We start from the raw sequence: 22,727 nt of genomic DNA, 5'->3' as shown, positions 1-22,727 counted from the left end.
ATAACTTTGTTCGTATTATTCAAATACATGCTCTATACTTGGACAATACATGTAATTTAGCCTGTCCTCAGCATGAGGTTACAATGTAAAATTGCCAGTGTTTAAAATGCAACAAATTAAAAAATATGCCTTTAAATTGAAAGGCAGAGATCTGTAATATATCAAACAATACAAAAAGTAAGTCTTGAATTATAATTAATCCTTCCTTTAATTGAATTAATCCTTCCGTCAGGATTTTTTATAATTCTGAATAAATCAGGCAATGTCATGGTCATCTTTAACTCTGAGGGGCACTTACTATTTTCTGCTCATTGTGGATCTCACAATAGGACACATATTTTTTTTTTCTATTTTATACAAACAATCTTGAAGTCTCTTCAGCTGGACCTTTGTCAACTCTGTCAGTATTTAATACCGTAAGGTGAAGGTTTTTGTTCATTTTGAAAGAAATTTCTTATTCTTTTTTTCAATTTATTGTGTTAAAATATTAAAACGTCAACTGAACTACATGATATATCATGTCTGATTTAATATTAAAAAGGAGGGTAGCGAATTAAAGAATTTAGGAACCAGATTGTTCATAATAACCTTAACACAAGAAAAAAAAAAATTTCACTTTACTGAACACCATTATTACATCAATTACACCATTATTACATCATGGATCAAATTAAAATATCATGCTTTTTAATGCGTGTGATGGAGTTGACACAAATTAAGTGAATAGCTGAGACCTTTGTGTAAAATATATCAGTTTAAAAATAATGTATTATTAAATAATAAAAACATCTTCTAAAACATGTTTTGTCCCTTATCTCAAGAATTAGTGATCTGAAATAAAGCTGAAATAAAACATAAATATTACATATTAGAAACACAAAGTTTGTGTTGATATAATATACTGTGTGTCTGTCTGTGTGTTTATATAATATACACATATATTATATAAACAAACTTTTTATTTTTTTTTTATCTTGATTAATCGATTTGACATGTACTGTATATGCGTGCGTGTATGTGTGTGCTTCTGGTAAACCATATGTCCCCACAAAGATAGTAAAACCAGTAATGTTGATTCTTCTGGAGACATTTTTTGGTCCACATGAGGAACACTGCTTATGGGATGTTTTTTGAAAATGTAAAAATGCAGAAAGTTTTCTGTGAGGCTTGTGTTTAGGGTCAGGGGATAAAATATACAGTTCTTCCATTAGGTTGTTTATAAATTTCACCACTTATATCAGCTGAATTCTTTACAGACATGAATTTGTTCTATTTATTATCATTGTCCGCATGGGGAGAGAGCATTACTCAATATGTGTTATGTGACAGTAAATTTGAGTTTTTGTCTGCAGATTGCACTAGCACATGCTGTTTTTTGGAAGTGTTTTAGAAGCATCATTGCCGTAATGATGCCATGGAGGGCTGAATTCACTGTAATGGGCTGAGAAAATGCCAGCATACAAACATAAAAATATTATTTATCTGCACTGTACGTAGCTTGCAGTTTCCATAACAACCGCAATGTCTTTGTTGACCGATGAGAGGGAACATGTGCTTTTTTCCCTAGGCATGTTCCAATGTGTGTGTTTATGTTTTATACTTTAATGAAGCAGGGGTTAACGAGGAGATTGAAGATAATAATTTGTTCTTGTGCAGTGCGGATCATTTCTTTTGTCTTTTGTAATGGATTCATAATGGCGACTTGCCAGCATTACACTATACATTCCTTGCTTTTAGAAATAGTGTTGTACCAGTGACTGTAGTGACCATAACGGACCTATGCGTATCATCACATGACTTTTAGATCAATTTGTGCTAAAATACAGCTGGAAGTGCAGATCAATTGTGTTTGTTCTGGAAAATGCATACTTATAAAATTATATCTGTGAGCTTGAATGTTCCATCCATTAGAGTAGCATATGTGCCAACCTTTATGTGCAACCCATTAATTTTGGCATGCAGTTATCTGCTCACAGCAGTGCAGTATGGGTAGCTGGTGAACTTTTTTCATCTTGATTTCATCCTCGGGATGATATTGATCACCATCACAAGATGCGGAGAAATTATTTATGTTTAGTTAGTTTCAGAATGACCTATAAAATGTTTAGTTTTACATTTAAGTCCAAAGTATAGCCCATTTTTTACGAGGGTTGGCGTACAGCGCGCGTGACACAAATTCCATCTTCATCTTTAATCTTTGAATCTGAGGTATGTTTATAAAAATATTAAGATTTCTGTAGCTCTGACTAATATTAAATCGTCATTTTGACACATTTCTGAAATACCACTGGCATCACTTAAGTATGTGAATTAAATGCTGTGGAAACCCTGCTCATTCAAGGACGTGCATTTATTGCATGCGTGGAGCAAGAGCAATATAACTGAAATGCATATTCACAGTTCAGTTGAACAATAAAGTTTGCCCTCTTTAACTAAATGCTGTTAAACTGAATGTACGAAGTAAATTTTTTGCTCAATCACCAGTGAAAACACCATAAACCAGAGAAAGAGAATAAAGAGAGCAGTTTTTTATTATTCAGTGGAGAAAAGTTAGTTTAGGATTAGTTTGGATATATAGTGCATGATATTCTAGGGTAGTCTATACATGGAAGCTTTGTATGATTGTTGATTATTTAATGTATCAGTGATGTTCTTATAAACATGATGGCTATGCTAATGCTAATTACATTATTAAGATTTACAATTTATTTACAAATGTGTTCCTTATATTTTTGTTTGGTTTATTAGTGAGTGTTAGGCTTAGTTGTTCCCCTCTCACTTTAACCTGGGGTAAACTCTTACAAAGAAAAATGGTACAGTGCTTTTAGAGAGAGAGAGAGAGAGAGAGAGAGAGAGAGAGAGAGAGAGAGAGAGAAGGGCTACAAACATAAAAGGGTGCATAGTTGGTGTATTAGAGCCCCATACCTGGAATTGCCTAGGGCCCCAAATCACTCAGAACACATGAACACATGTACAAGAGTTCAACATTTGATTTAACATTTCATTCTGTGTTTTTAATCCATTCAACTTTTTTAAATTAAAAGCATGAATAGGTAAATCTTATAATCATATAGCATTATTTATGAGAGAATTTTCTCTTTAGACATTCTATTAATTATAAGTAACTTTGCAACTATATGCCAACTAACTCTCATTATAGTATTAGTTGACTGTCTGATTAATATCTGCTAACACTTTATTTTGATGCTCCCCCAACAGACATTTTACTGACTATACGTAACTTTGCAACTACATGTCAACTTATTCTACTAACACCTAACCATGACCTAACGCTGCATTCACATGGGGCGTCATCACAGTCCCTTTAAGACAAGTCATTTCACTCGGCGACCATCTTTGAAACGCCTCTCGGGCATCCAAGTGCAACTCCTGTCTCTTTGAATGGGAAACATCAAATTTTCCAAAGCTGTTCACCAAGCTTTTGATTAAATTTCATATTTGAAATCACCAATGAAATCTGACAACAACTGTCTCATAAATTTGGTTTCTAAATGCTCAAATCATGACAAAAAACTTTTATTTTTTTGTTTTGTTTTTTTCAGGCTGGATAAAGCTAATGCGCATGCGCAGTCATAAATGCACGTCTCTTGTGCCTCATTTCAGAGGCGCGCATCTGACTGTTTCTATAGAAACCGGAGCTTTTAACGGCCACTGCAGTGATGCGATGACTTTACCAATTGGCAATTGGCTCTTATTTAGAAGGCGGGACTTATTCCGCCATATTGCACATTGTACTTTCTCCTATTCAAAACAATACGAGTGATGCGTCTTGTTTTATTCTGTAGTCTTTGGTGGCAACGCGTGGGCGTGTCTGAAGCTTGTGCTGACACTACAATTATAGTTAGAAACATCCAATCACATTACTTTCCGGTGTTGCATGAAGGCAATTGGCTAGCGTCTATGCTAGAGAATTTGCATAATGCGATCTGATTGGCTGACACCTGTGTTGGCTTGAAAGTTTGAGAGATCTTTTAACTTCTACTACGAGTGAAGCGACGGAACCCACAATTCAGTTCGGCAATGCAACAGCATAACAGTCTACTAATACTCTAATGAGAGTCAAGGTGATGATACATGGGGCAACTTTTTGAGCAATGTTGCTGGGCAATGTTGCCGTCAACGGGCAACCTGATGACACAGGGCAACTAATTAGGGCAACAGACAGTTGGCAGCAACCAATTAGAGAGGATCAAATCTATTGCCAACTCAATAAATACTTTATTATAAACACTTGTTAGGCACTTTATTTCAACTTTTCAAATATTTTCTTATTTTTTTTTAAAAAATAAATGCCTTTCCGATCTGATTTGTGACAGGAAAAGGGAGAAGAGCGAGTTCGGCAAAAGGAGGATTCGAATCCGCGTCGATCGCATCAAAAGCTATTAAAATGTCAAACGCCCTACAGCCTACGCCACTACAGACGTTGAAAAATCCCGTCTTTTTAGTATTTAACTGAAATCATTCAATAGCTTCATTACAGCATACACACATTACTTTCGGACAGTTGTTGGTATTTTAAGCAATATATGAGGTAAATTCCCTCTTTTGGGTTGACGCATGACAACTTACTAGCGTAAAAAGATAAAAGTTCACACTCCTTTTCTCCGCTCCACTGCCGCTGAGAGGCCGCCATCTTGTTTGAATTTTTCTGAAATCTCCGAACCAGTCACGTGATCGGCTGCTAACATTCTGATTGGAGGATCTCAAAAAATTGCCCACAACCGATCTAACGTATCCAGATATAAATTTGTTGCTCATTCTCAATGGGAAAGTGCCCAAGCAACGTTGTTCAAAAAGTTGCCCCGTGTTTAGTTAACGACATGTAGTTGCACTGTTACTTATAGATAGTAGAATGTCTAAAGTGGACCATCGAAATAAAGTATAACAGAATGTTCTCTGGAAAGAAATGCTCAGCTGTAAATTTAGCAGGGAAAATGTCACCCAGTGGAAGTGACATCATTAGCCCCTCTTTTGATCTCATCCCAGTTTTGTCAATATCTCATTTGTGGCATCTGCATCATAGACTTCCTTTTTAAAAACAGATGTATTGTCATGGTTACAAAAGGCAGTATAAAGGAGAGGTGATGTGAGTGCAGGCAGTGAACACAGACGGCCAGGGCTAGTGTATTAATATTACCTGTTTTTTATTTTATTTTTTGTTCCCCAAACTCTTAATCAGGAGAGCCTCTTCTTATGTGAGAGCTTTTATCATTATGCAGAAGTGCTGTGTAGTGTGTGGTGTCATTGCAGCATTTAATTTAGGAACAGCATGTTCTAAAAGAAAAAAATGGCTTGACTGCCTCTTTTTTTGTTGTTATCAGACATCCACTTATTTATTGTGCTTACATTTTCATCAAGGGGTCAAAGTTGGGTTTGGTTTTGTTTAGTTAGCCCCTGCTGGTAGATGTTGTAACTACACCATCATTATCATTCTTTATCGATTGCCGTTAGGTAGCTGTAATTTTAAAAGCATTTGCAGTTGAGAAGAAATGCTATTGAAATGTTTTCTCAGATATCATACAATATGCCTCCTTGGTTTTCACCTTCATTGACCCAAACTGAATAAAAGGTCATTTAAACAATAGAGAGAAACATGAAATGCAATAACTCTGATTCTGCTTATCGCTGGTCTGCATTTAAGTATTCCGGCTAGGCTTGCTGTGACTAAATGCACCTGAAGGAACAATTTTAATGGCCATTATTGCGGTTATCTCTTGTATTGTGTACTTAGTGGGGCAGGCCTATAGGACACTGTGACAGCCCGTCTGCTCTTTTGTGTACAGATGTGTCTGAGCTATAGTGCTTCTTTTTACTGTGTTTCATTGCTTGATCATCCACACTGCCCTGTTGGAGGTAGATAAGCAAAAGGACCTGGAACATTTTTGCAGATGAATTTTGGGAATGTCATCGAAAGCACAAAAAAAAAAAAAAAAGTTTTTCTCCTTACTTTTGAAGTACATACCAAAGATCAGTGGGTGACTTCAGTTCACATGCTTCCCTCAGATGGTTCAGGTTTAAACTATTCAGCCCGCCTTTCATCTGCTCTTTGAGCCTCAATCATCAGTGTAAAATCTGCTCCTTAAATAGAGTGGATTGTGTTTGTTTCTCTTTCTAAGGATGAGTACATGAATCATGGTTATTTTTGAAACACTAGCCTGTCTCTCCACATAGTGCTCCTCCATATGAGGATGAATGAGAGGTTTCTTCTGTCGCCGCACAGTGATTCACCCACTTCAGACGTCAGGAGCGTGTAGTAAACTGTGATCGCCTTTGAAAGGGCTCCGCATTTCTGATCCGTGCAGTGAAGGTTTTCTGTTATGTGAAGTAGCTGAGATTTCTCAGTCAAAATGATGTGAAATGTATCATATAATACATGAATTTATTTCAAGGTTTGTGGCATCTAAGACCTGACTTCCATATTAATACACTACCTTTCAAAAGTTTAGGGTTGGTAAGATATTTTAATGTTTTTGAAGGAAGCCTCTTATGCTCACCATGACTGCATTATTTTGATCAATATACAGTAAAAAACAGTTATTTTGTAAAATAGTATTACAATTAAAAAGATGTATTTATTCCTGTGATGGCAAAGCTGAATTGTTAGCTTCTTCTGTGTCTTCAGTGTCTCATGACCCTTCAGAAATCATTCATATATGCTGATTTTGTGCTCAAGAAACATTTATTATTATCAGTGTTGAAAACAGTTGAGCTGCTTAATTAATTTCTTTAAAAAAAAATCTTACTGCCCCCAAACTTTGGAACAGTAGTGTATATATTTCTGATTTTATGTCTGTTGTTAATAACATTTTTATGTTAATTTGGTTTTTTGCGAGGGGACAGGAAATGATAGGTAGATAGGGCAGAAATTTTCTGAATTAATTCATTTTTTAAAACAGATTGGATAAGTCACACCCCACAGAAATATTAATATAATATGATGTTGGCTGTAATGTGATATGATGCAAGCCCTTCCAGGCTTGGCAAGAAAAGTGACTGCAGCCGCTTGTAGATTATATGCTTATGAAACTAAGCATTCGGTTGTTGTTTTAATCCATCATATCAAACACACACACAGCTATGATATGTGCTGCCGAGGTTAGTGGCACTTATTGTCCCTCTCACAGCCGTATCTGCACATTTCACTCATGCTGTTTTCAAAGGAGTCAGCTGTTTTCGCTTTAGTGACAGATTTTAGTTACTGTTTTAGTGACAGATGGATGTGAAATGTTGCGTGAATTTGTCAGGTCTGTAAAACTGACGTGTATGTGTGTCTCTCCAGGGCTCTGTTTGACTATGAGAGGGCGAAGGATAGTGGTCTGCCCAGTCAAGGTCTCAGTTTCCGATATGGAGACATCCTCCATGTCATCAATGCATCTGATGATGAATGGTGGCAGGCCAGGAGAGTGACACCAGAAGGGGACAGTGAAGAGATGGGCGTCATCCCCAGCAAGAGGAGGTGAGTTTCGTGCTGAATCTACACTAACAAAGATTAAACCTGTGGCGAATGCAGATTTATTACCACCATTTTTAAGCATTTTGTTGTCCCATTAGTGACTTGAAAGGTTAGTTCACCCAAAAATCTCTAACCTGTCAGTCTCCTACACAGTTGACGCAGTGCAGCGCTTCCATGTTCTAAATCCGAATGCCGGCTCGGTTGTGCCCAACGCTGTTCACATGAGCAGCGTGCGTGTGATGCTAAAATGAATCAATAATGAGTCTGCATTCTGGTGTAGGACCTGGAAGCTCTGCAATGTGTCTTCAATGTAAACTGCATAGGAGAATGACAGGGTAGAGATGAAATTGTTGAATAAAGTCATTATTTTGTTTTGGTTTTGTGCACAAAAAGTATTCTCGTCACTTCATAACACTGCAGTCGTGTTGACTATTTTAACAATGTCTTTACTACCTTCCTGGACCTTGAATGTGGTAATTTCATTGTTTTCTATAGGAGATTAAAAAAAAATCAAAAAATCTTTAAAAATAAAAATTTCATCAAAAATATCTTAATTTGTGTTCTGAAGATGAACGAAGGTCTTACATGTTTGGAACGACACGAGTGTGAGTACTTACTGACAGAAATTTCATTTTTGGTGAACTAACCCTTTAATAACCACAAATTGCAAACTATCTTACCTTTTTTATTAGAGCTGACAATAAATATATATATATATATATATATATATATATATATATATATATATATATATATATATATATATATATATATATATATATATATATATTCTCATGTTAATATTTATATTGCATTGTTTGTTTTTTTTATTAATTGTACTAAACTGACATGTGAGGCCTAGTTTTAATTGTTACCCTATTGCCCTATTTTTAAGTATAGTAAAAACAGTAATATTGTGAAATGTTATTACCATTTAAAATAAAAGTTTTCTATTTTAATATTTTTAAGATTCAATTTATTCATGTGAAAGCTTTTTTTTTTCAGCAGCCATTAACTCCAATTTACAATGTCAATTATTCTAATCATATCTAATATGCTTATTTTGGTGCTCAACAATCTTATTTCTTATAATTATCAATGTTGAAAACATTGAAAACACTTAATATTTTTCTGAAAACCCTTAATATTTTTCTGAAAACCATGCAAATATAGTGCAAGTACAGTGTATTTCACTGACTGTCTCTATTCCTCTGGCAGGGTGGAGAGAAAAGAGAGAGCTCGCCTGAAGACGGTTAAATTCAACGCAAAACCCGGTAGCCTCGATTCTAAAGGGGTAAGCGTTCTCTTTGTTAAGTGATCGACTTTAAATCAGTGCCAACATCCGAAATTCTTTTCGCCCCAGTTTTCAGGTATAAACATGAAGGGCTCAGTGATTTAATGACAGTTTAGACACGGTTCACCAGCAGCCCCTGTCTTGTCTCTTCACTCATCCAGTGTAATGTCTGTCTGTCTCTTCCCTCTCTTCAGTCTATCTGGTTTAGTTTCTGTCAGCTTCAATTTATTTTTCCATTTCAAGTTGTGCTGGTGGGTCATTGAGTCAGTCAGTCAGAATGGAAGTGTGTGTGAGAGACTGTCGTTCTGCCGCAGTGTGACAGCTCACTCTGAGCTCTCAGCAACAGTACTGCAGCACAGCCCAACAGGCGTTCACAGAAGCAGCCCCAGTTTTATGTCTGTACATAGATGTATGTGTCTCTTCATCATTTATGAGATCAGAATGGTAAGGTCATCTGTAGTAAATATTTGTTATGTGCATGTATTTGAGAGGGGTAAATAAATAAAACTGAAGGATGCAGGATGTATTGTTAGTTCGTCACACAACCGCAGAGCCGTTCAGGTTTTTAGCCTCATGATTCCCACTAGTATCCATAGCAACATCGCAGCCAGGCCTGCAAATTTCCGTTTCTTTCTTGTCTCTTGTTTCTCTTTTTTTCCCCTCTCCCTCTGTCTTTTGAAGATGGGGAGAGGGGTGGGGGTGTTGGCACTGATGGATTACTTGAGGATTTTGTTGTGTGGTTTTGTCTTTGTGTGAAGTTGCACCAACTTGTGTATGTATCATTTCAGGTTTATGACTCATAAGATTTCACTGTTGATTGAAAATGCATTGATTATGAGTGTTTATATGCCTTGTAATAGGGAGGATTAGCTTCGTGAAAGTTATGAATATTCCCTTTAATACTATCAGGGATACAATTGGTTTATTTCACACACTGTGCTGATATATTAAAATAGACAAAAACCCACATAAATACACACAAATTCAATTTATATTTATTGACAAACATTAACGTTATATTTCACCCCCAGATCATTAAAAAATGTTTTGAATAAAGGAAATGAAACCTATTTTAGAACCATTGTGATTCATGATAATGAAGCATAATAGCATAATACTCATATTATTGCTACTCATATAATATGCATGTTTTATTGCTGTAATATAGCCACCTTATTCCTGATGAACCTATTGCATTTTGAATTATGGGTGACACTTCCTGTTTGGGGAACTTCTATTCAAAAAGACTGAGACAAATAATTTCAAATCACAAGTTTGCCCTACAATTAAAGCTCATCCATCAGTTTGACTGAATGAGCTGTCAGTTTTCCTTAATGTTTTATTTTCAGACATCATGACAATAACGTGAAGCCATCCTAGGTGTATATAACTTACTTCTTTCTGATGAACACAATCGGAGAAAATATTAATAAATATCCTCACGGATCCAAGCTTTATAATGGCAGTGAGCGGGACCAACAAGTATGAGCAAGTGCTTCCATCCACATCCATCCATCCATCCATCATAAACATACTCCACATGGCTCCGGGGGGTTAATAAAGGCCTTCTGAAGTGAAGCAATTCATTTATGTAAAAAAAAAAAAATCCATATTTAACAAGATATGATGTAAAATATCTAGCTTCCACCAGAACGCCAGAACGTTTTTTTCATTTCAAGTAATGAAAAAAACAGAACTGGCATTGCGTCAGTTACGTTTCTTTCCGTAAGTTGAATAAGGACGTTGTAGGATGTAGTGCAAGCACCAAGAGTTTTACACTGTCTTCGTATTTTGAATACGGAAGGCGGTCTGGCAGAAGCTAGATATTTTACTTCATAACTTGTTAAATATGGATATTTTATTTACACAAAAAAACATCGTTTCGCTTCAGAAGGCCTTTATTAACCCCCCGGAGCCATGTGGAGTATGTTTATGAAAGATGGATGTGAATGGAAGCACTTTCTTCAGCTCATACTCGTTGATCCCACTCACTGCCATTATAAAGCTCGGATGCATCAGGATATTTATTAATATTTCTCTGATCGTGTTCATCAGGGAAAAAAAAAAGTCATATACACCTAGGATGGCTTGAGGGTGAGTAAAGCTTGGGGAAATTTTCATTTGAAAGTGAAGTACTCCTTTAACCCGTCCGTTATTGTTGTGGGATTATTCATGGTCTGTTGAAAGTACCTTGTTGATTCTTTTACACTTTTAAATGTGCTTTTTATGTTCGATGGTTGAAGGGTGCGTAGAATAATGTCATCTCATTGTACCCACCCAGTTTAAAAAAAAAAAAACAAACACGTATTATTGCATTCATAGAGTGAGCCTTTCACTGATTGTTTACAGCTTGACAGAAGTTACACCCATAATTCGTGCAAAGCATAAAGTGTATATATATATGTATAAAAAAAAATCTCATTCTCATTAACGCATCATATCCTGGACACAATGATTATTTTTATTAAAGCATTAATTAAATTCAGGAAAAAATATAAAATTATGTTCACATACTTTACAACTTTAAAAAATCAGATTTTTTCTTGTTTTTTTATTTGGTTTTGCATCACAGAATTACATTATTAAAGGTGCTCTAAGCGATCCTGGATGGAGTAACTTCCTGTTGACGTTCGAAGTGTTGTCAAACAAAACAGAGGCTAGCTAGACCCTCCCTCCTCCTCCTCCCCCTCCCCTCCGTGTTTCCTGAAACAGTCATGAACGCGCATTTAAAATCATTCTTGTCGGTTATTGGCTGGAGCGTGTTTATTATGTTTTGTGGTCCAGGCTGCACCAGTTTGTTTTTATTGCCGTTTTTGGAGCTTGTGGCGACTACAGAGACCGCGTTTTTTTTTACAGAGTGTTCAGGGGACAGGCAGCTAGCGGATAGTGAGGAGATGTTTGCTGTATGTGACAAAAAATGTTTTGGCATAAAAACGCGTGACATTGCTTAGAGCACCTTTAAGAATGGCTTAACATTATTCAATGAAATTTGAGATTTCAAAATTGTAATGGTCCTAAAATAGACTTGATGTAATATAATTCATATTCATATAATTTTTTTTTTTTTTTTTTTTTTTTTTTCTTTCTTTTGGGGTGAAAGATCAATCAAACTTATCCTTGATGGGTTTTATCAAGGATAAATAGATTTGTCAGGAAAATTACGTTCATATCAGGCAGCATACTTGAGCTCAGGTTCACCGAATGAGCTTAAAAAAACACACACACATTTAAGATCACCCCAGTCACATTTATGTTACCTTATTTATTTTTCTCTGCATTTTATAACCATTTTAAAATCAATTCACCTTCAGAACATCGTAATACTACACACAAGCAGCACAAATTTTGCCCCTTTGATCAGCATGTCACCCTGTCAGGAGTCCTGCATGCTTGGTTTTTTAATATGAGTTAGTATTTTTAAGTCTCCTTTTGCCTTTGCATGGCACTAAACCAGCTTCAGTTGGTCTTTTGTTCATCATTGTTTACCTCCCTTGTATGTTCATTTCTACTGATCATGTTTTCATTTGAATACATTTGAGCTGTCTGAGAATAGCTCAGGTGCTGTGACGTCATGGACAGCAGGGTTTGGATCAGCCTTCACAACAAACAAAGACCTATTCAGGGTCATCCAAGTGCTTTCAGCTCTAGCCAAAAATAATGTAATTAGTTTGGTACAAATAAAAACCTATTTAAAATAAGTGAATCTCTAATATGATTTGGTGAAGGATCCCACCCATGAAAATTATACAATTGATGTTTGGATGTTTCCTGGCTGCTGTCCCTCACGTCCAGCTCCGGTCGTTGTGTTGTTTTTGTCAGCATGTTTGTGACAGCGTTTAGAGCCCCCTGTTTGCACCATGCTCTCTCTCCGCACAGTCATTCAGTGAAAAACGTAGAAAGAACTTCATCTTTTCACGCAAGTTCCCTTTCTACAAGAACAAGGACGCCGACGAGCAAGACGGCAGCGACTCGGAACGTAAGTAGCCAAAAACGCACGTGCACTCAAACACGTAGGTACATAAAAACGGCACACGCTCACACAAACGCATCCTCGGGGTGAAAGGTCTAGGTGTGTGTAGGTAGCTCCAGGAAGCCCATGCCCTCCTTCTTCTGCTGGCGTTTCTCCCCGCTCCACCAACAACCTTACTGTCTCTCTCTCCCTCTGTCTCTCTGTCTCCCATTCTTTCATTCTTTCTCTTTCTCCGCCCCCCTGCTCGGATGTGTGGTGTAGGACATCTCTGGAATAGGGGATGACGGGTACGGAGCAAAGACACTGAGTAAGTGTGTTAAGGAATGGACCCAATACCCCTCTCCCAACCTCACATGTAACATTTCAGTTCAGATTTGTTCTTTTCTGTTACGTCAACAACAGACCTGTCTGCATGTCAGAATACTAATGGATGTTGGTCTACGGGTCCTAATGTTTCAGGGATTCCTGCATTATCATCCTTAGGTTTATGTGGTAGCTAAAATGTTGCATGAACTTAACATGTGTGAGAATAGTTTGTCAAATGTTGTTCGTTTAGTTTGTATGTCGAGACTGTTGTGCTGTTTTCTGATGTTTAGTCTTGCATAGCTGGAAAAAAAAAGTTTATTCTGGCCAAAATGTATTAATGAACCAGTTCTGTTTTGTTTTTATGTCTTGTTTAGGGGTGGGTTTGTCAAAATAAAGCCACAATAAAAGAAATAAAAATACAGAGTATCTCACAGACATGATTCAAAACAAATCAGAATATACAGTTCTGCTTATAGATATCTAGGCTAATTTCTAGTCCTTTGTCTTTGTCTTTTATGATGTCTCTGCAGTGCTGTGCCAAATTTTGTCTTGTTTTTTTGGCGGTCTTTTATGTTCACATCAGGAGCATTTAGCCAAAACAGATATTAAAATATGGTTTTAAAGGAATAAGGGAATCCACTTCAGTCGAGCTGAACATTTAGCATTATTCTCAATAAATTAATATGTATTTATGCCAACTAGATATAATCCGTAGAGAGGGGAAGAGAAAGTTTTTCACAGAAAACAAAGCTTACGTATAAGAAAATTTAGCTTGATCAGACCAGAGGATATTTCTTTTGGGTTGAACGTGTTCATCTCTCTTTCTCGGTTCTGGGTCCCTAATTTAATCTCCTGTGTCTAATTTTATTTCATGCTTGAAACTCAGTCTAAGTTGGTTGTATTGGACAAAATTAGACTTGTCAAAGTTTATAGCGAGCCCCTGATAATGATCTTCAACACTCTTAAAAACTAGAACGTACAGTACTGTTGTAAGAAAGTTACTGAGTAACATGATGACTTTAGGTCAGGTTGTTGGAGATATAGTACTGTAGTCCAGCTCCAAAACATTAGCTGTCAGGTTTTGTAGTCATCTTGAGAGTGGCAGGTTTCCAAAACGAGTGTGTATTCAGAGCTGTCTGGATGAGCTTGTCACTTTGGACAGATTAGGTTTTGCCATATAATTGTCATTTTGCATGATGCTCTTCTAGACAGCCATAGAGTGCCATCGTCAACCTAATGAAATATGACTTGTTTGTTTCCCCCTGGCCAGTAAACAGGATTTGTGGCTTTTATTTAATTTATTTTGGAAATGGACACACTTAATAATGCGCTGGTGAAAAATGATATGTGCTGTCAGGAAGAATCTTTTCCAGCTTGTTTAACTTTAGAAAGATATCAGTTTTAGCCATATCAATTTTAAGTTTAAACATTTCAGTTGCATTTCAACAAACATTTTATTAATGATTTTTTTTTTTTTTTTTTGAGAAAGAAAGAAAGAAATTCTTTTATTCCACAAGGATGCATTAAATTGATTAAATATGACAGTAAGTACATCATTGTATTAATCAAAGAATGCAGGAGAGTTTCCACAAATATATTAAGCAGCAAAATTGTAATTAATAATAAGATTTTTTTTTCAGCACCAAATCATATTAGAATGATCTGAGGGATCATGTGACACCGAAAACTGGAGTAATGGAGTAAAATCAGCTTTGCCATCACAGGAATAAATTACATTTTTAAATATATTAAAATAAAAAAAAAATAAAAAAAACAGTTATTTTAAGTTATAATCATATTTCATATGTTTTTACTGTATTTTGATCAAATAAATGCAGCCTTGGTGAGTCTAAGAGACTTATTTCAATATTTTTTCTTAAGTCACCATGTCTTTCATCTGATGTTAGTACAAGCATAATTATTATTAAGTCAATATAAATTTTGCAACATGGAAGTAAACCACTTTCTGTGAATGTACGAGAGTTTAGATTCATTAGCCTCTGTAGGTAAATAACTAGAAGAATAAAAAGTGCAGTACATGGTAAAACTATTTGTGATACAAACCAGTGTGTTTATAATTACAACAATACATTAAAATAATATAATAAGAAATACCACTTTGCAACACCAAGCAGCATAACAAGCTGCTTGGTCTGGCTAATCTGGAAATCTGGAAGTGGATCACACACCGGAAGCCTTGCACAATTCAGTTACAAATGGCCACGCCAGCTCTTATGTTAAAAATAAGGTGGGTAGCTGGTTCCATATTTGGGTCAGAGGGCAAAGGTTCAGTCTTACAATATGATGTATGATCTGTCTCCACCAAAAGCTCCAGGCATTGATCAAACTCACATAACCTTGTTTAGATGCTATCCTCTTATCTTGACTGCTGTTTAATTCACAGAACCCCTGCTTTCCTACAGAATTCAAAAGAATATACAACTGAAGTTCTGTTCAAAGTGAGCTGTCTTGTTGCTTACTGCCTACATAGGCAGCTGCCTTCTAATCACTATGAAAAATTTTGAGCACTCTACTTAACCTAAAATTTGGTCAAACTAGACTAAATCTTAAAAGGCAGCAAAATTAAATTGCCTACCTTTTAGAACAGCCTTTGTGTTAGTCTGCATCTGATGCTTTAAAATTCTGCCCCTGTAGGCAGCTCATTAGGTTGTTGAACAGCTTTAGAGTGTATTTTGTGTTTGTAAGGCTTTATATGGACATAATCCATTCTGTTTATGGCAATAGGTGCACCAATAGAGGCCATCTAGCTTTTCCATAGCATCTAAATTTGTTCTGGGTAAGAGTAGAGCACTACACAGAAGCTGATTCATGCGTGATTCATTCTGTATAGTTTAATGTTACCACTTCCAATGAGAGAAATTAAGCTCTGGCTCAGAATAACACTCGATCCTATCTGGGTTTGAATCGATGGATAATAACCATATTGTGTTCCTGCGGCAGCTTGCTTCTGTTCGTCCCTGGGCTAAAAATAAACTACTCTGGCTCTCCAAGTCCCTGTGTGCGCAGACCACATCAGAACTAGCGTCACTTTGGACCTGCGTTCCCATAATGGGACTCGTATATTAAATTAGTATTGTCACTGTCTGAAACTTCAGTCTTATCTGTGATTAAATTGCTTTTCTGTTGTCCATCATCGTTCCAAAGCCTTTCTGCCGATCCCTTTAATCTCCCAAATGAGCGCTAACTCAATTTTGCCACTGTTTTTCATTTTTCTCTTTTTTTTAATGCAAATGCCCTTGTCAACAAGTACGTAATGACATTACATGCTCAGTAACTCATTTACACATCCACTCGAGCTGCACTCTGAGAGGCGAGACCTTGGTGAAGGGCACATCAAATGTGGCCGTCTCGATCCCCGGAATTCTACAGAAAGCAGGCTGAATCCTATCATAACCGCCCACCCCACTGAGTATGTTTCTCTGTTCTGTTTCCAGGGAGTCAAGAGGAACTGATCCTCTCCTATGAGCCTGTCATCAGACAAGAGAGTAAGAGCTTCTCCACTGTCTCTCATGCTTGGACTGTTTGAAGTTCACTATAAGTATTAATATATTATGTGATTGTTGTTCGATTTGAGGCAAAGATCATGTTTTTTGCTTTCTGTATTATCTGTTTGAACAGTTAATTACGCCAGACCAGTTATAATCTTGGGGCCCATGAAGGACAGAATCAACGATGACCTCATCTCAGAGTTCCCGGACAAGTTTGGGTCATGTGTGCCACGTAAGTACCCTACAGAAATCTTATGGTTGTTGCCCAGGTGGTTAGATTATCAGATAAACTAATCTCCCAATGGTTCTTCCATTAATTATTCATTTTTCATCTTTAGAATGCACACATTAACCTTCAGTAGAGGCTGACTCAACCAGTGTCTCAAAAGAGCCCAAATGAGCAATAGCGTACTATGTTATTCTCACTGGTGCCGTTATAAATTTCAACTGGAGTGTTAGAAAAACCTCTGGCCAAGGTAGTTTGTAATTATATCCAGTAGTCTTGGGGGTTTTTAAGCCTTTGTGCTGATAGCGGTACTGGTGGGATTCATCAAAATGAGATGGTAGGGTAAGTAGCCTGACCAAAAGAGTCCGTGGTGTTCCCTACTTCCCCACAGTGCTCATAACTATTGCTGTGCAGTTCCTAAAACTCATTTCATTGTGATGTGACTATGAAATCACTTACTTCAAGGTCTGCTGATTAACAAACTTCAACTAGGTCACTTTATTGTGATGTCTTAATGATGTTTTCAGAAGTTATAATTGGTCTAAGTAAATTGGTCTAATTTTTGAGCAAACCTTGAAAGTAACACCCACACTTTGTAAGATTTCCTTTGTTTTAACATTTTCCTGAGTTCTTTATTTATTGTTTGTTTTTAAGTTTTTCAGACTTTTATGTAACCATTTTTGTTTATGTTCATAATTTTTAAAAAAGCGGCTAACAGTTCTGATCAAGAAGGTAAGTGAGATTATTAGTCTGCAGTGAGCAAGATACAAGTAGAAAATATAATAGCATCAGTTCTTCCCTGTAGTATACAGTTCATCCAGTCAGTGGGATCTATGGGTATTTCAACTTTTCTTAGTATGTCTCCCCAATAGCTAGAGATATAACTGTTTATTGGTGAAAGTAGTTTTGCCCTCTGCACAGCTTATGGTATTTCTCATGAATGTGTATGTAGATAATAAAGGTGATGATTTCCCATTTCTTTGTGTTGTAGAACTGAATAGCCCAGTATTATAAAACTAAAGCCTGGATTTTTTTTTTTTTAAACCAATCTCAGATACTACCAGACCAAAGCGGGATTATGAAGTGGATGGGAGAGATTATCACTTTGTGACCTCTCGAGAGCAGATGGAGAAAGACATCCAAGAGCACAAGTTCATCGAGGCTGGACAGTACAATGACAATCTGTATGGAACCAGTGTCCAGTCTGTCAAATATGTGGCTGAGAGGGTCAGTAGTTGCTATGGTTTTACAACCACAACATTGCCATGAAGTCTGCTTACTAATGTGGATTTTACAATTTGGGATGCCCAGCTAGTTTAACATGTTCCAGATGTACAGTACTCATGAGTACTAGTCAAAATTGATATGTTAGGGGCCATTTACACAAGACTTCTCCTTGCTGAACTCCTTCTTTTAACTTGACATCTTATAGGCCAACACTTGTCCGTGTGTCCTTTGTGAACGGCCCCTTACTCAACTGTTCAGCTTCCCTTCATTTAGCAAGTCTTTATTGCTTTTCTAGGGTAAGCACTGCATACTTGACGTGTCTGGGAATGCCATAAAACGACTACAAGTAGCACAACTCTACCCCATTGCCATCTTTATAAAGCCTAGATCCATTGAGTCCTTAATGTAAGTTTACCACACAGCTCCATGATGGTGTATTTATTCAATAAATGATACAAATTCCATTGTGCTCAGACATTTCTAAACCCTGTGCATTTTTAGGGAGATGAATAAGAGGTTGACGGAAGAACAGGCCAAAAAGACATATGACCGTGCCATGAAACTGGAGCAGGAGTTCGGCGAGTACTTCACAGGTAACAGTAAAGTTCCTAATCCATCGAGACGACCTGAGCAGTGCCTTCACGCTCAGAGGCTGTCCAATATCACCTTATTTGCATATTCTGATAGTCTGTTGCATATGCATTACCTCAGAGGCCAACCATTGCAGCTTGTTACATCCATCATATTTGACAAGCAGAGCCACAGAGCTGATGCTTTTTTTCCCTGAGTGAAACACATCAACTTTCTCTTGAAATATGCATTAGCCTGACCCTTGTGAGTGTATAGAGGAATATGAAAAAGAGCTCAGCGACATAATGATTAATTTGGGGACATTTTGAACCCGTGTGACTATGCTGTTGCTTTTTTATTTCATTGCTCTGTACCCGCAAGAAAAGAGATTTAAAAGAGTGTGTCGCTTTATTAATAATTCTGTATACTCTAATAGATGGACTATTTTTCTTAATAGAGAAATGAAATGTTATTTTTAAATGAAAAGCTGCATAGTTCTCTCTGCTTTGTTAGAGACTCCGTTGCTGGGTAAAATGGCTATTCTTACCGTTTACGCTAGAAGAATTCACAAGCGATAAAGTGGCTAATGATCCATTAAGTTAAAAAGCGATCATTATGAAACTGTCATAGGCGTTTCTTACTTCTTGTGGCGCAAAATGATAAAGACTTTGCTCAATAAAGTGCATAAGAATGTATTAACGCCAGCTCTTTCTCTTTCTCTCTCAGCGCTGGTTCAAGGGGACACACTAGAGGACATTTATAACCAGTGTAAGATGGTGATAGAGGAACAGTCTGGACCTTACATCTGGATTCCCTCGAAAGAAAAACTATAAAAAAAATCACCTTACCCTGGTAGGGACCTTGGACTGCAAAAAACAAAACAAAAAAAACATAGGAATAATTTGTAATATAATATAAATTATTATTATGGCAATGTTTATTGTTAACTCTTACAGTGATTTTATTTTGTTTGTTTGTTTGTTTGTTTATTTTACGTTGCATTTTTTCACTTTCAATATGAATGTTCCTGAATGTACACCACAAAGTGTTAGAAGCATTTTTGGTCTCAACAAAAAAGTGGACTCTTTGTTTGTATATTTATTGGTTAGCGTTTTAATTTAAGGAAAAATGGAAACAAAATTTAGCGCTGAGTATTCTTCTTCAAACAATCTTCAGTTGGGATTTCGAGCAGAAGGACAAAGAAGTAGGTCAGATCATCACGGATGATTTCCACGCACCATCACCACCTCCAAGAAAAAAAAGAAAAAAAAAATCAATGTTGATATCAGCTTTTGTCACTTTTCACCCAATCGGTTGGTTTCACACACCTCCCAGACTCATTTCACAAACTCAGCATCTATGCACTCCTGTGGCTAACAACAGTATTTGTATTATTTTGTTAATTTTGTTTTGTACAGGCATCCATTTTGTTTGATTTAGTTCAAATTGTACATTATTTCTAACGGATCCTTTCAGAAAAGGATTAAAAGATGCTTTAGTTAGTGTAAACGGCTGAGGGGATTCAACTAGACACTATATTTTGCTATTTATATTGATAGAGGACACAACAGCACAGAAGATATTTATAAAGATGATATATAACTTTGTCTAAAGAATCATTTTGGAAAAGAGCTTTTACTGGGACTGGTGTATCATCTTGTGTCATTGCTGTTGTGCTGGTGAGAATGAAAGGAAATGAGTGCATGTTTTCCCTGAACAAAACTCCCCCTTATCCGTCCAATTCCGGAATCCTCTAAATCTAAACTGACTGAGAGTTCTGAAATCTCTTGAACTCACAGAACTTTAATTGGCTGAGGATTATATTGTTTGAATTGAGTGCGATTCAGCTTTGTTCAGTCTGGATAACAGGAAAGGGGCTTGATGTTTGCGAATCATTCATTGAACGGCTGTTCGGTCGCGGCCTCCCTCAAGCACCCTCTAAAGTGTTTACAGTACCTCAACTACAGTTCAGAGAGAAATTGAGGGCCAAAGGGACAAGGTCTGCAAGCGGTCCTGTCTTAAAAGCTTTTACGTAAATGTAGTATAAAGATCTCGGAATCATTTCAGTTTGTTGTTTTTTTCCATTTCGGCATGCTCTACACTCATTCACAATGCATACTTCGGTCATTCGTGCCCTTTCCATGTCTAGTTGAGAGAGATTCCCGTCCTTCTACATTAAAAGTAAAGCTCTCGCCATTCGTGGAAACTACAAATGCCAAAAGCCATTAACTCTGCTCACTCGTTTCAAATGTGGGGGGAATTATTTGTTGCAATATTTATTGGGAGATGTTACAGCACGGTTCTGTGGCAAGAGTCTTTTGACCTACTGGTCACCACTTGCCTTAAAAAAAGGGAAGAGGCTTTTCGGGCCAGATAGACATTTTTTACGCTTTCTTGAAGACTGAGCACTTTTGTATATTTGAGAAATTATTCACAGATTGTGTTCAACCAGGTAGTGGACACAGAGGGGGATTTTCAGAAGAGAGGGACTGAATATCACAGTGAAGCTCTTCAGGGTGTAATATGAAATTTCTTTGAATAACAATAGATAATGTATATGTTATTACGACAATGTAAACCATGGACGGCATCAGCGACTATCAGAATATAAATTGAACATTTTAAATGCTGTGAAATATTTTTTTCCTCTTCGACATACGTGTGTACTTTTTCTTTCTCCTTATTCAGTGTGATTGTTCTATCATCTGTAGCATATCATTTTCTAAATTTAGTTCTAAATGCACACAATGGATCGTAAAAGGATTTAGGATACCCTTCATGTCAAAATATTTGCTTTTAAATCTATTGGTATGATTATTAGGTAATCAAAAGTGCATCTCTATTACTGATGCAGTGGCTTTCATGAAAATCAAAACCCTGCAGATTGTACGCACTTGAACGAGGCTCTCCGAAGCCTCATGGTGCTCATAGTCTGATTTGGTCCATTAATTCCAAGTGAATGTTCAGCTTAGTCAAACATGCTGAAATGGGGTTGTTTTTGTCTCAGGGTTGCCAGATAGGGCTTAATCACTGATATTAAACCTTCAGATCAAAGTGCATCTGTTTATCACCTAAATCTCAAATGTTTTATTCCTGATACCTGCGTTGCATTTAGTCTGTTCCTTTGTTCTGGAACGTCTGTGTCCGGTGAGTTCGCTTTGTGATTTATTTATCCCCAAATGGGCGATGCAAAATATTTTCCACATATTGTTTTTTTTTTTTTGTTGTTGTTGTTTTTTTTTCTTTCTCCCCGAAACCCAAATGATATGTGCAATTTTGTATATAAATATCTGTTTGCACTTATTGTAGTTGTATAGGAAATCTTTAATTAACACTGTCCCCAAACCTCTCTTGTTTTTTCTATTTATATCACAGGAGATTAAAGTTAAATTATTAAACACTTACATCCCCCTTCTGTTTGCAGGTATCATTTCCCAGCATTTAATTTGGGTGGAACAATTTAAGCACACTTAGAAAAAGTGAGACTGTGCAATTATCTTCACATGTCTGTTAAAAGGAAATACTCCTTTCTTCCTTTTAGCTTTTCTGAAGGAAAAACAAAGAAAGGAACATATCCTTTGCATCCTGTTGCAGTATGTATTCCTGGTATCCCAATAAAGACATTGCTTTAGGTATACATGATGAACGTAGTCTACTCTAACTGTAAATGCATGATTTGGTGAGACTTTTCAGGTAATTGACAACTGTCCAAACTGTCTCTTTTGTGCACTGAGAGTTTGCACCTCTTTACTGACATCAATTAATCTTCCGCTGACTCCATGACACCCCGTTTAATTGATATACAGCACCTTTAACAGAGTTTGTCATGCAAGACAAACCACTTGTGCTCTCCCAAGAGCTCTGAAAGTCATTTATCTATCTAATCACGATGTATGACAGTCACTAATGGGTAGGATGGAAACTTACGACCTCTCACAGTGTGTCACTTCAAATATTGTATCCTTGACATTTATTGCAAGGCACTGGAGTTCTCAATGAAGTCCTTTTATGGCTTAAGTCTTTATAGTGTGTTCATGCTCCACATTATCCAAGTGCAAGAGAGGAAATGAGTTTCTTCTGTTCTTTTTCAGAATGATGCTTATGAATGTAATTGTTGTAACAGCTGTTTTTGCTGCCATCTGGTGGTTGAT

At 36.7% G+C, this 22,727-nt stretch overlaps 1 protein-coding gene across 14 annotated transcripts in view; it reads left to right on the top strand.

Annotated features, from left to right (window-relative positions):
* dlg2 (discs, large homolog 2 (Drosophila)) overlaps positions 1 to 21,981 on the top strand; it is a 276,217-nt gene extending 254,236 nt beyond the window's left edge. For 10 of the 14 annotated variants that reach the window (XM_067397823.1, XM_067397822.1, XM_067397818.1 and 7 more), the window contains 9 exons: positions 7,301 to 7,477; positions 8,693 to 8,768; positions 12,645 to 12,744; positions 16,500 to 16,550; positions 16,684 to 16,785; positions 17,834 to 18,006; positions 18,302 to 18,411; positions 18,508 to 18,599; positions 19,303 to 21,981. In XM_067397823.1, coding sequence (XP_067253924.1) covers positions 7,301 to 7,477; positions 8,693 to 8,768; positions 12,645 to 12,744; positions 16,500 to 16,550; positions 16,684 to 16,785; positions 17,834 to 18,006; positions 18,302 to 18,411; positions 18,508 to 18,599; positions 19,303 to 19,409 — 988 coding nt within the window. In that variant the 3' untranslated portion in view covers positions 19,410 to 21,981. Of the gene's footprint in view, positions 1 to 7,300; positions 7,478 to 8,692; positions 8,769 to 12,644; positions 12,745 to 12,999; positions 13,046 to 16,499; positions 16,551 to 16,683; positions 16,786 to 17,833; positions 18,007 to 18,301; positions 18,412 to 18,507; positions 18,600 to 19,302 lie in introns of those variants that run through there. The other 4 variants (XM_067397821.1, XM_067397819.1, XM_067397824.1 and 1 more) reach the window with 3 other exon arrangements.
* The last annotated feature ends 746 nt before the right edge of the window (positions 21,982 to 22,727 follow it).

The sequence above is a fragment of the Chanodichthys erythropterus genome, chromosome 10 (assembly GCF_024489055.1).
Source record: "Chanodichthys erythropterus isolate Z2021 chromosome 10, ASM2448905v1, whole genome shotgun sequence".
NCBI lineage: Eukaryota > Metazoa > Chordata > Actinopteri > Cypriniformes > Xenocyprididae > Chanodichthys > Chanodichthys erythropterus.
The sequence above is the reverse complement of the archived record's forward strand: the minus strand, read 5'-3'. Positions and strand labels throughout refer to the sequence as shown.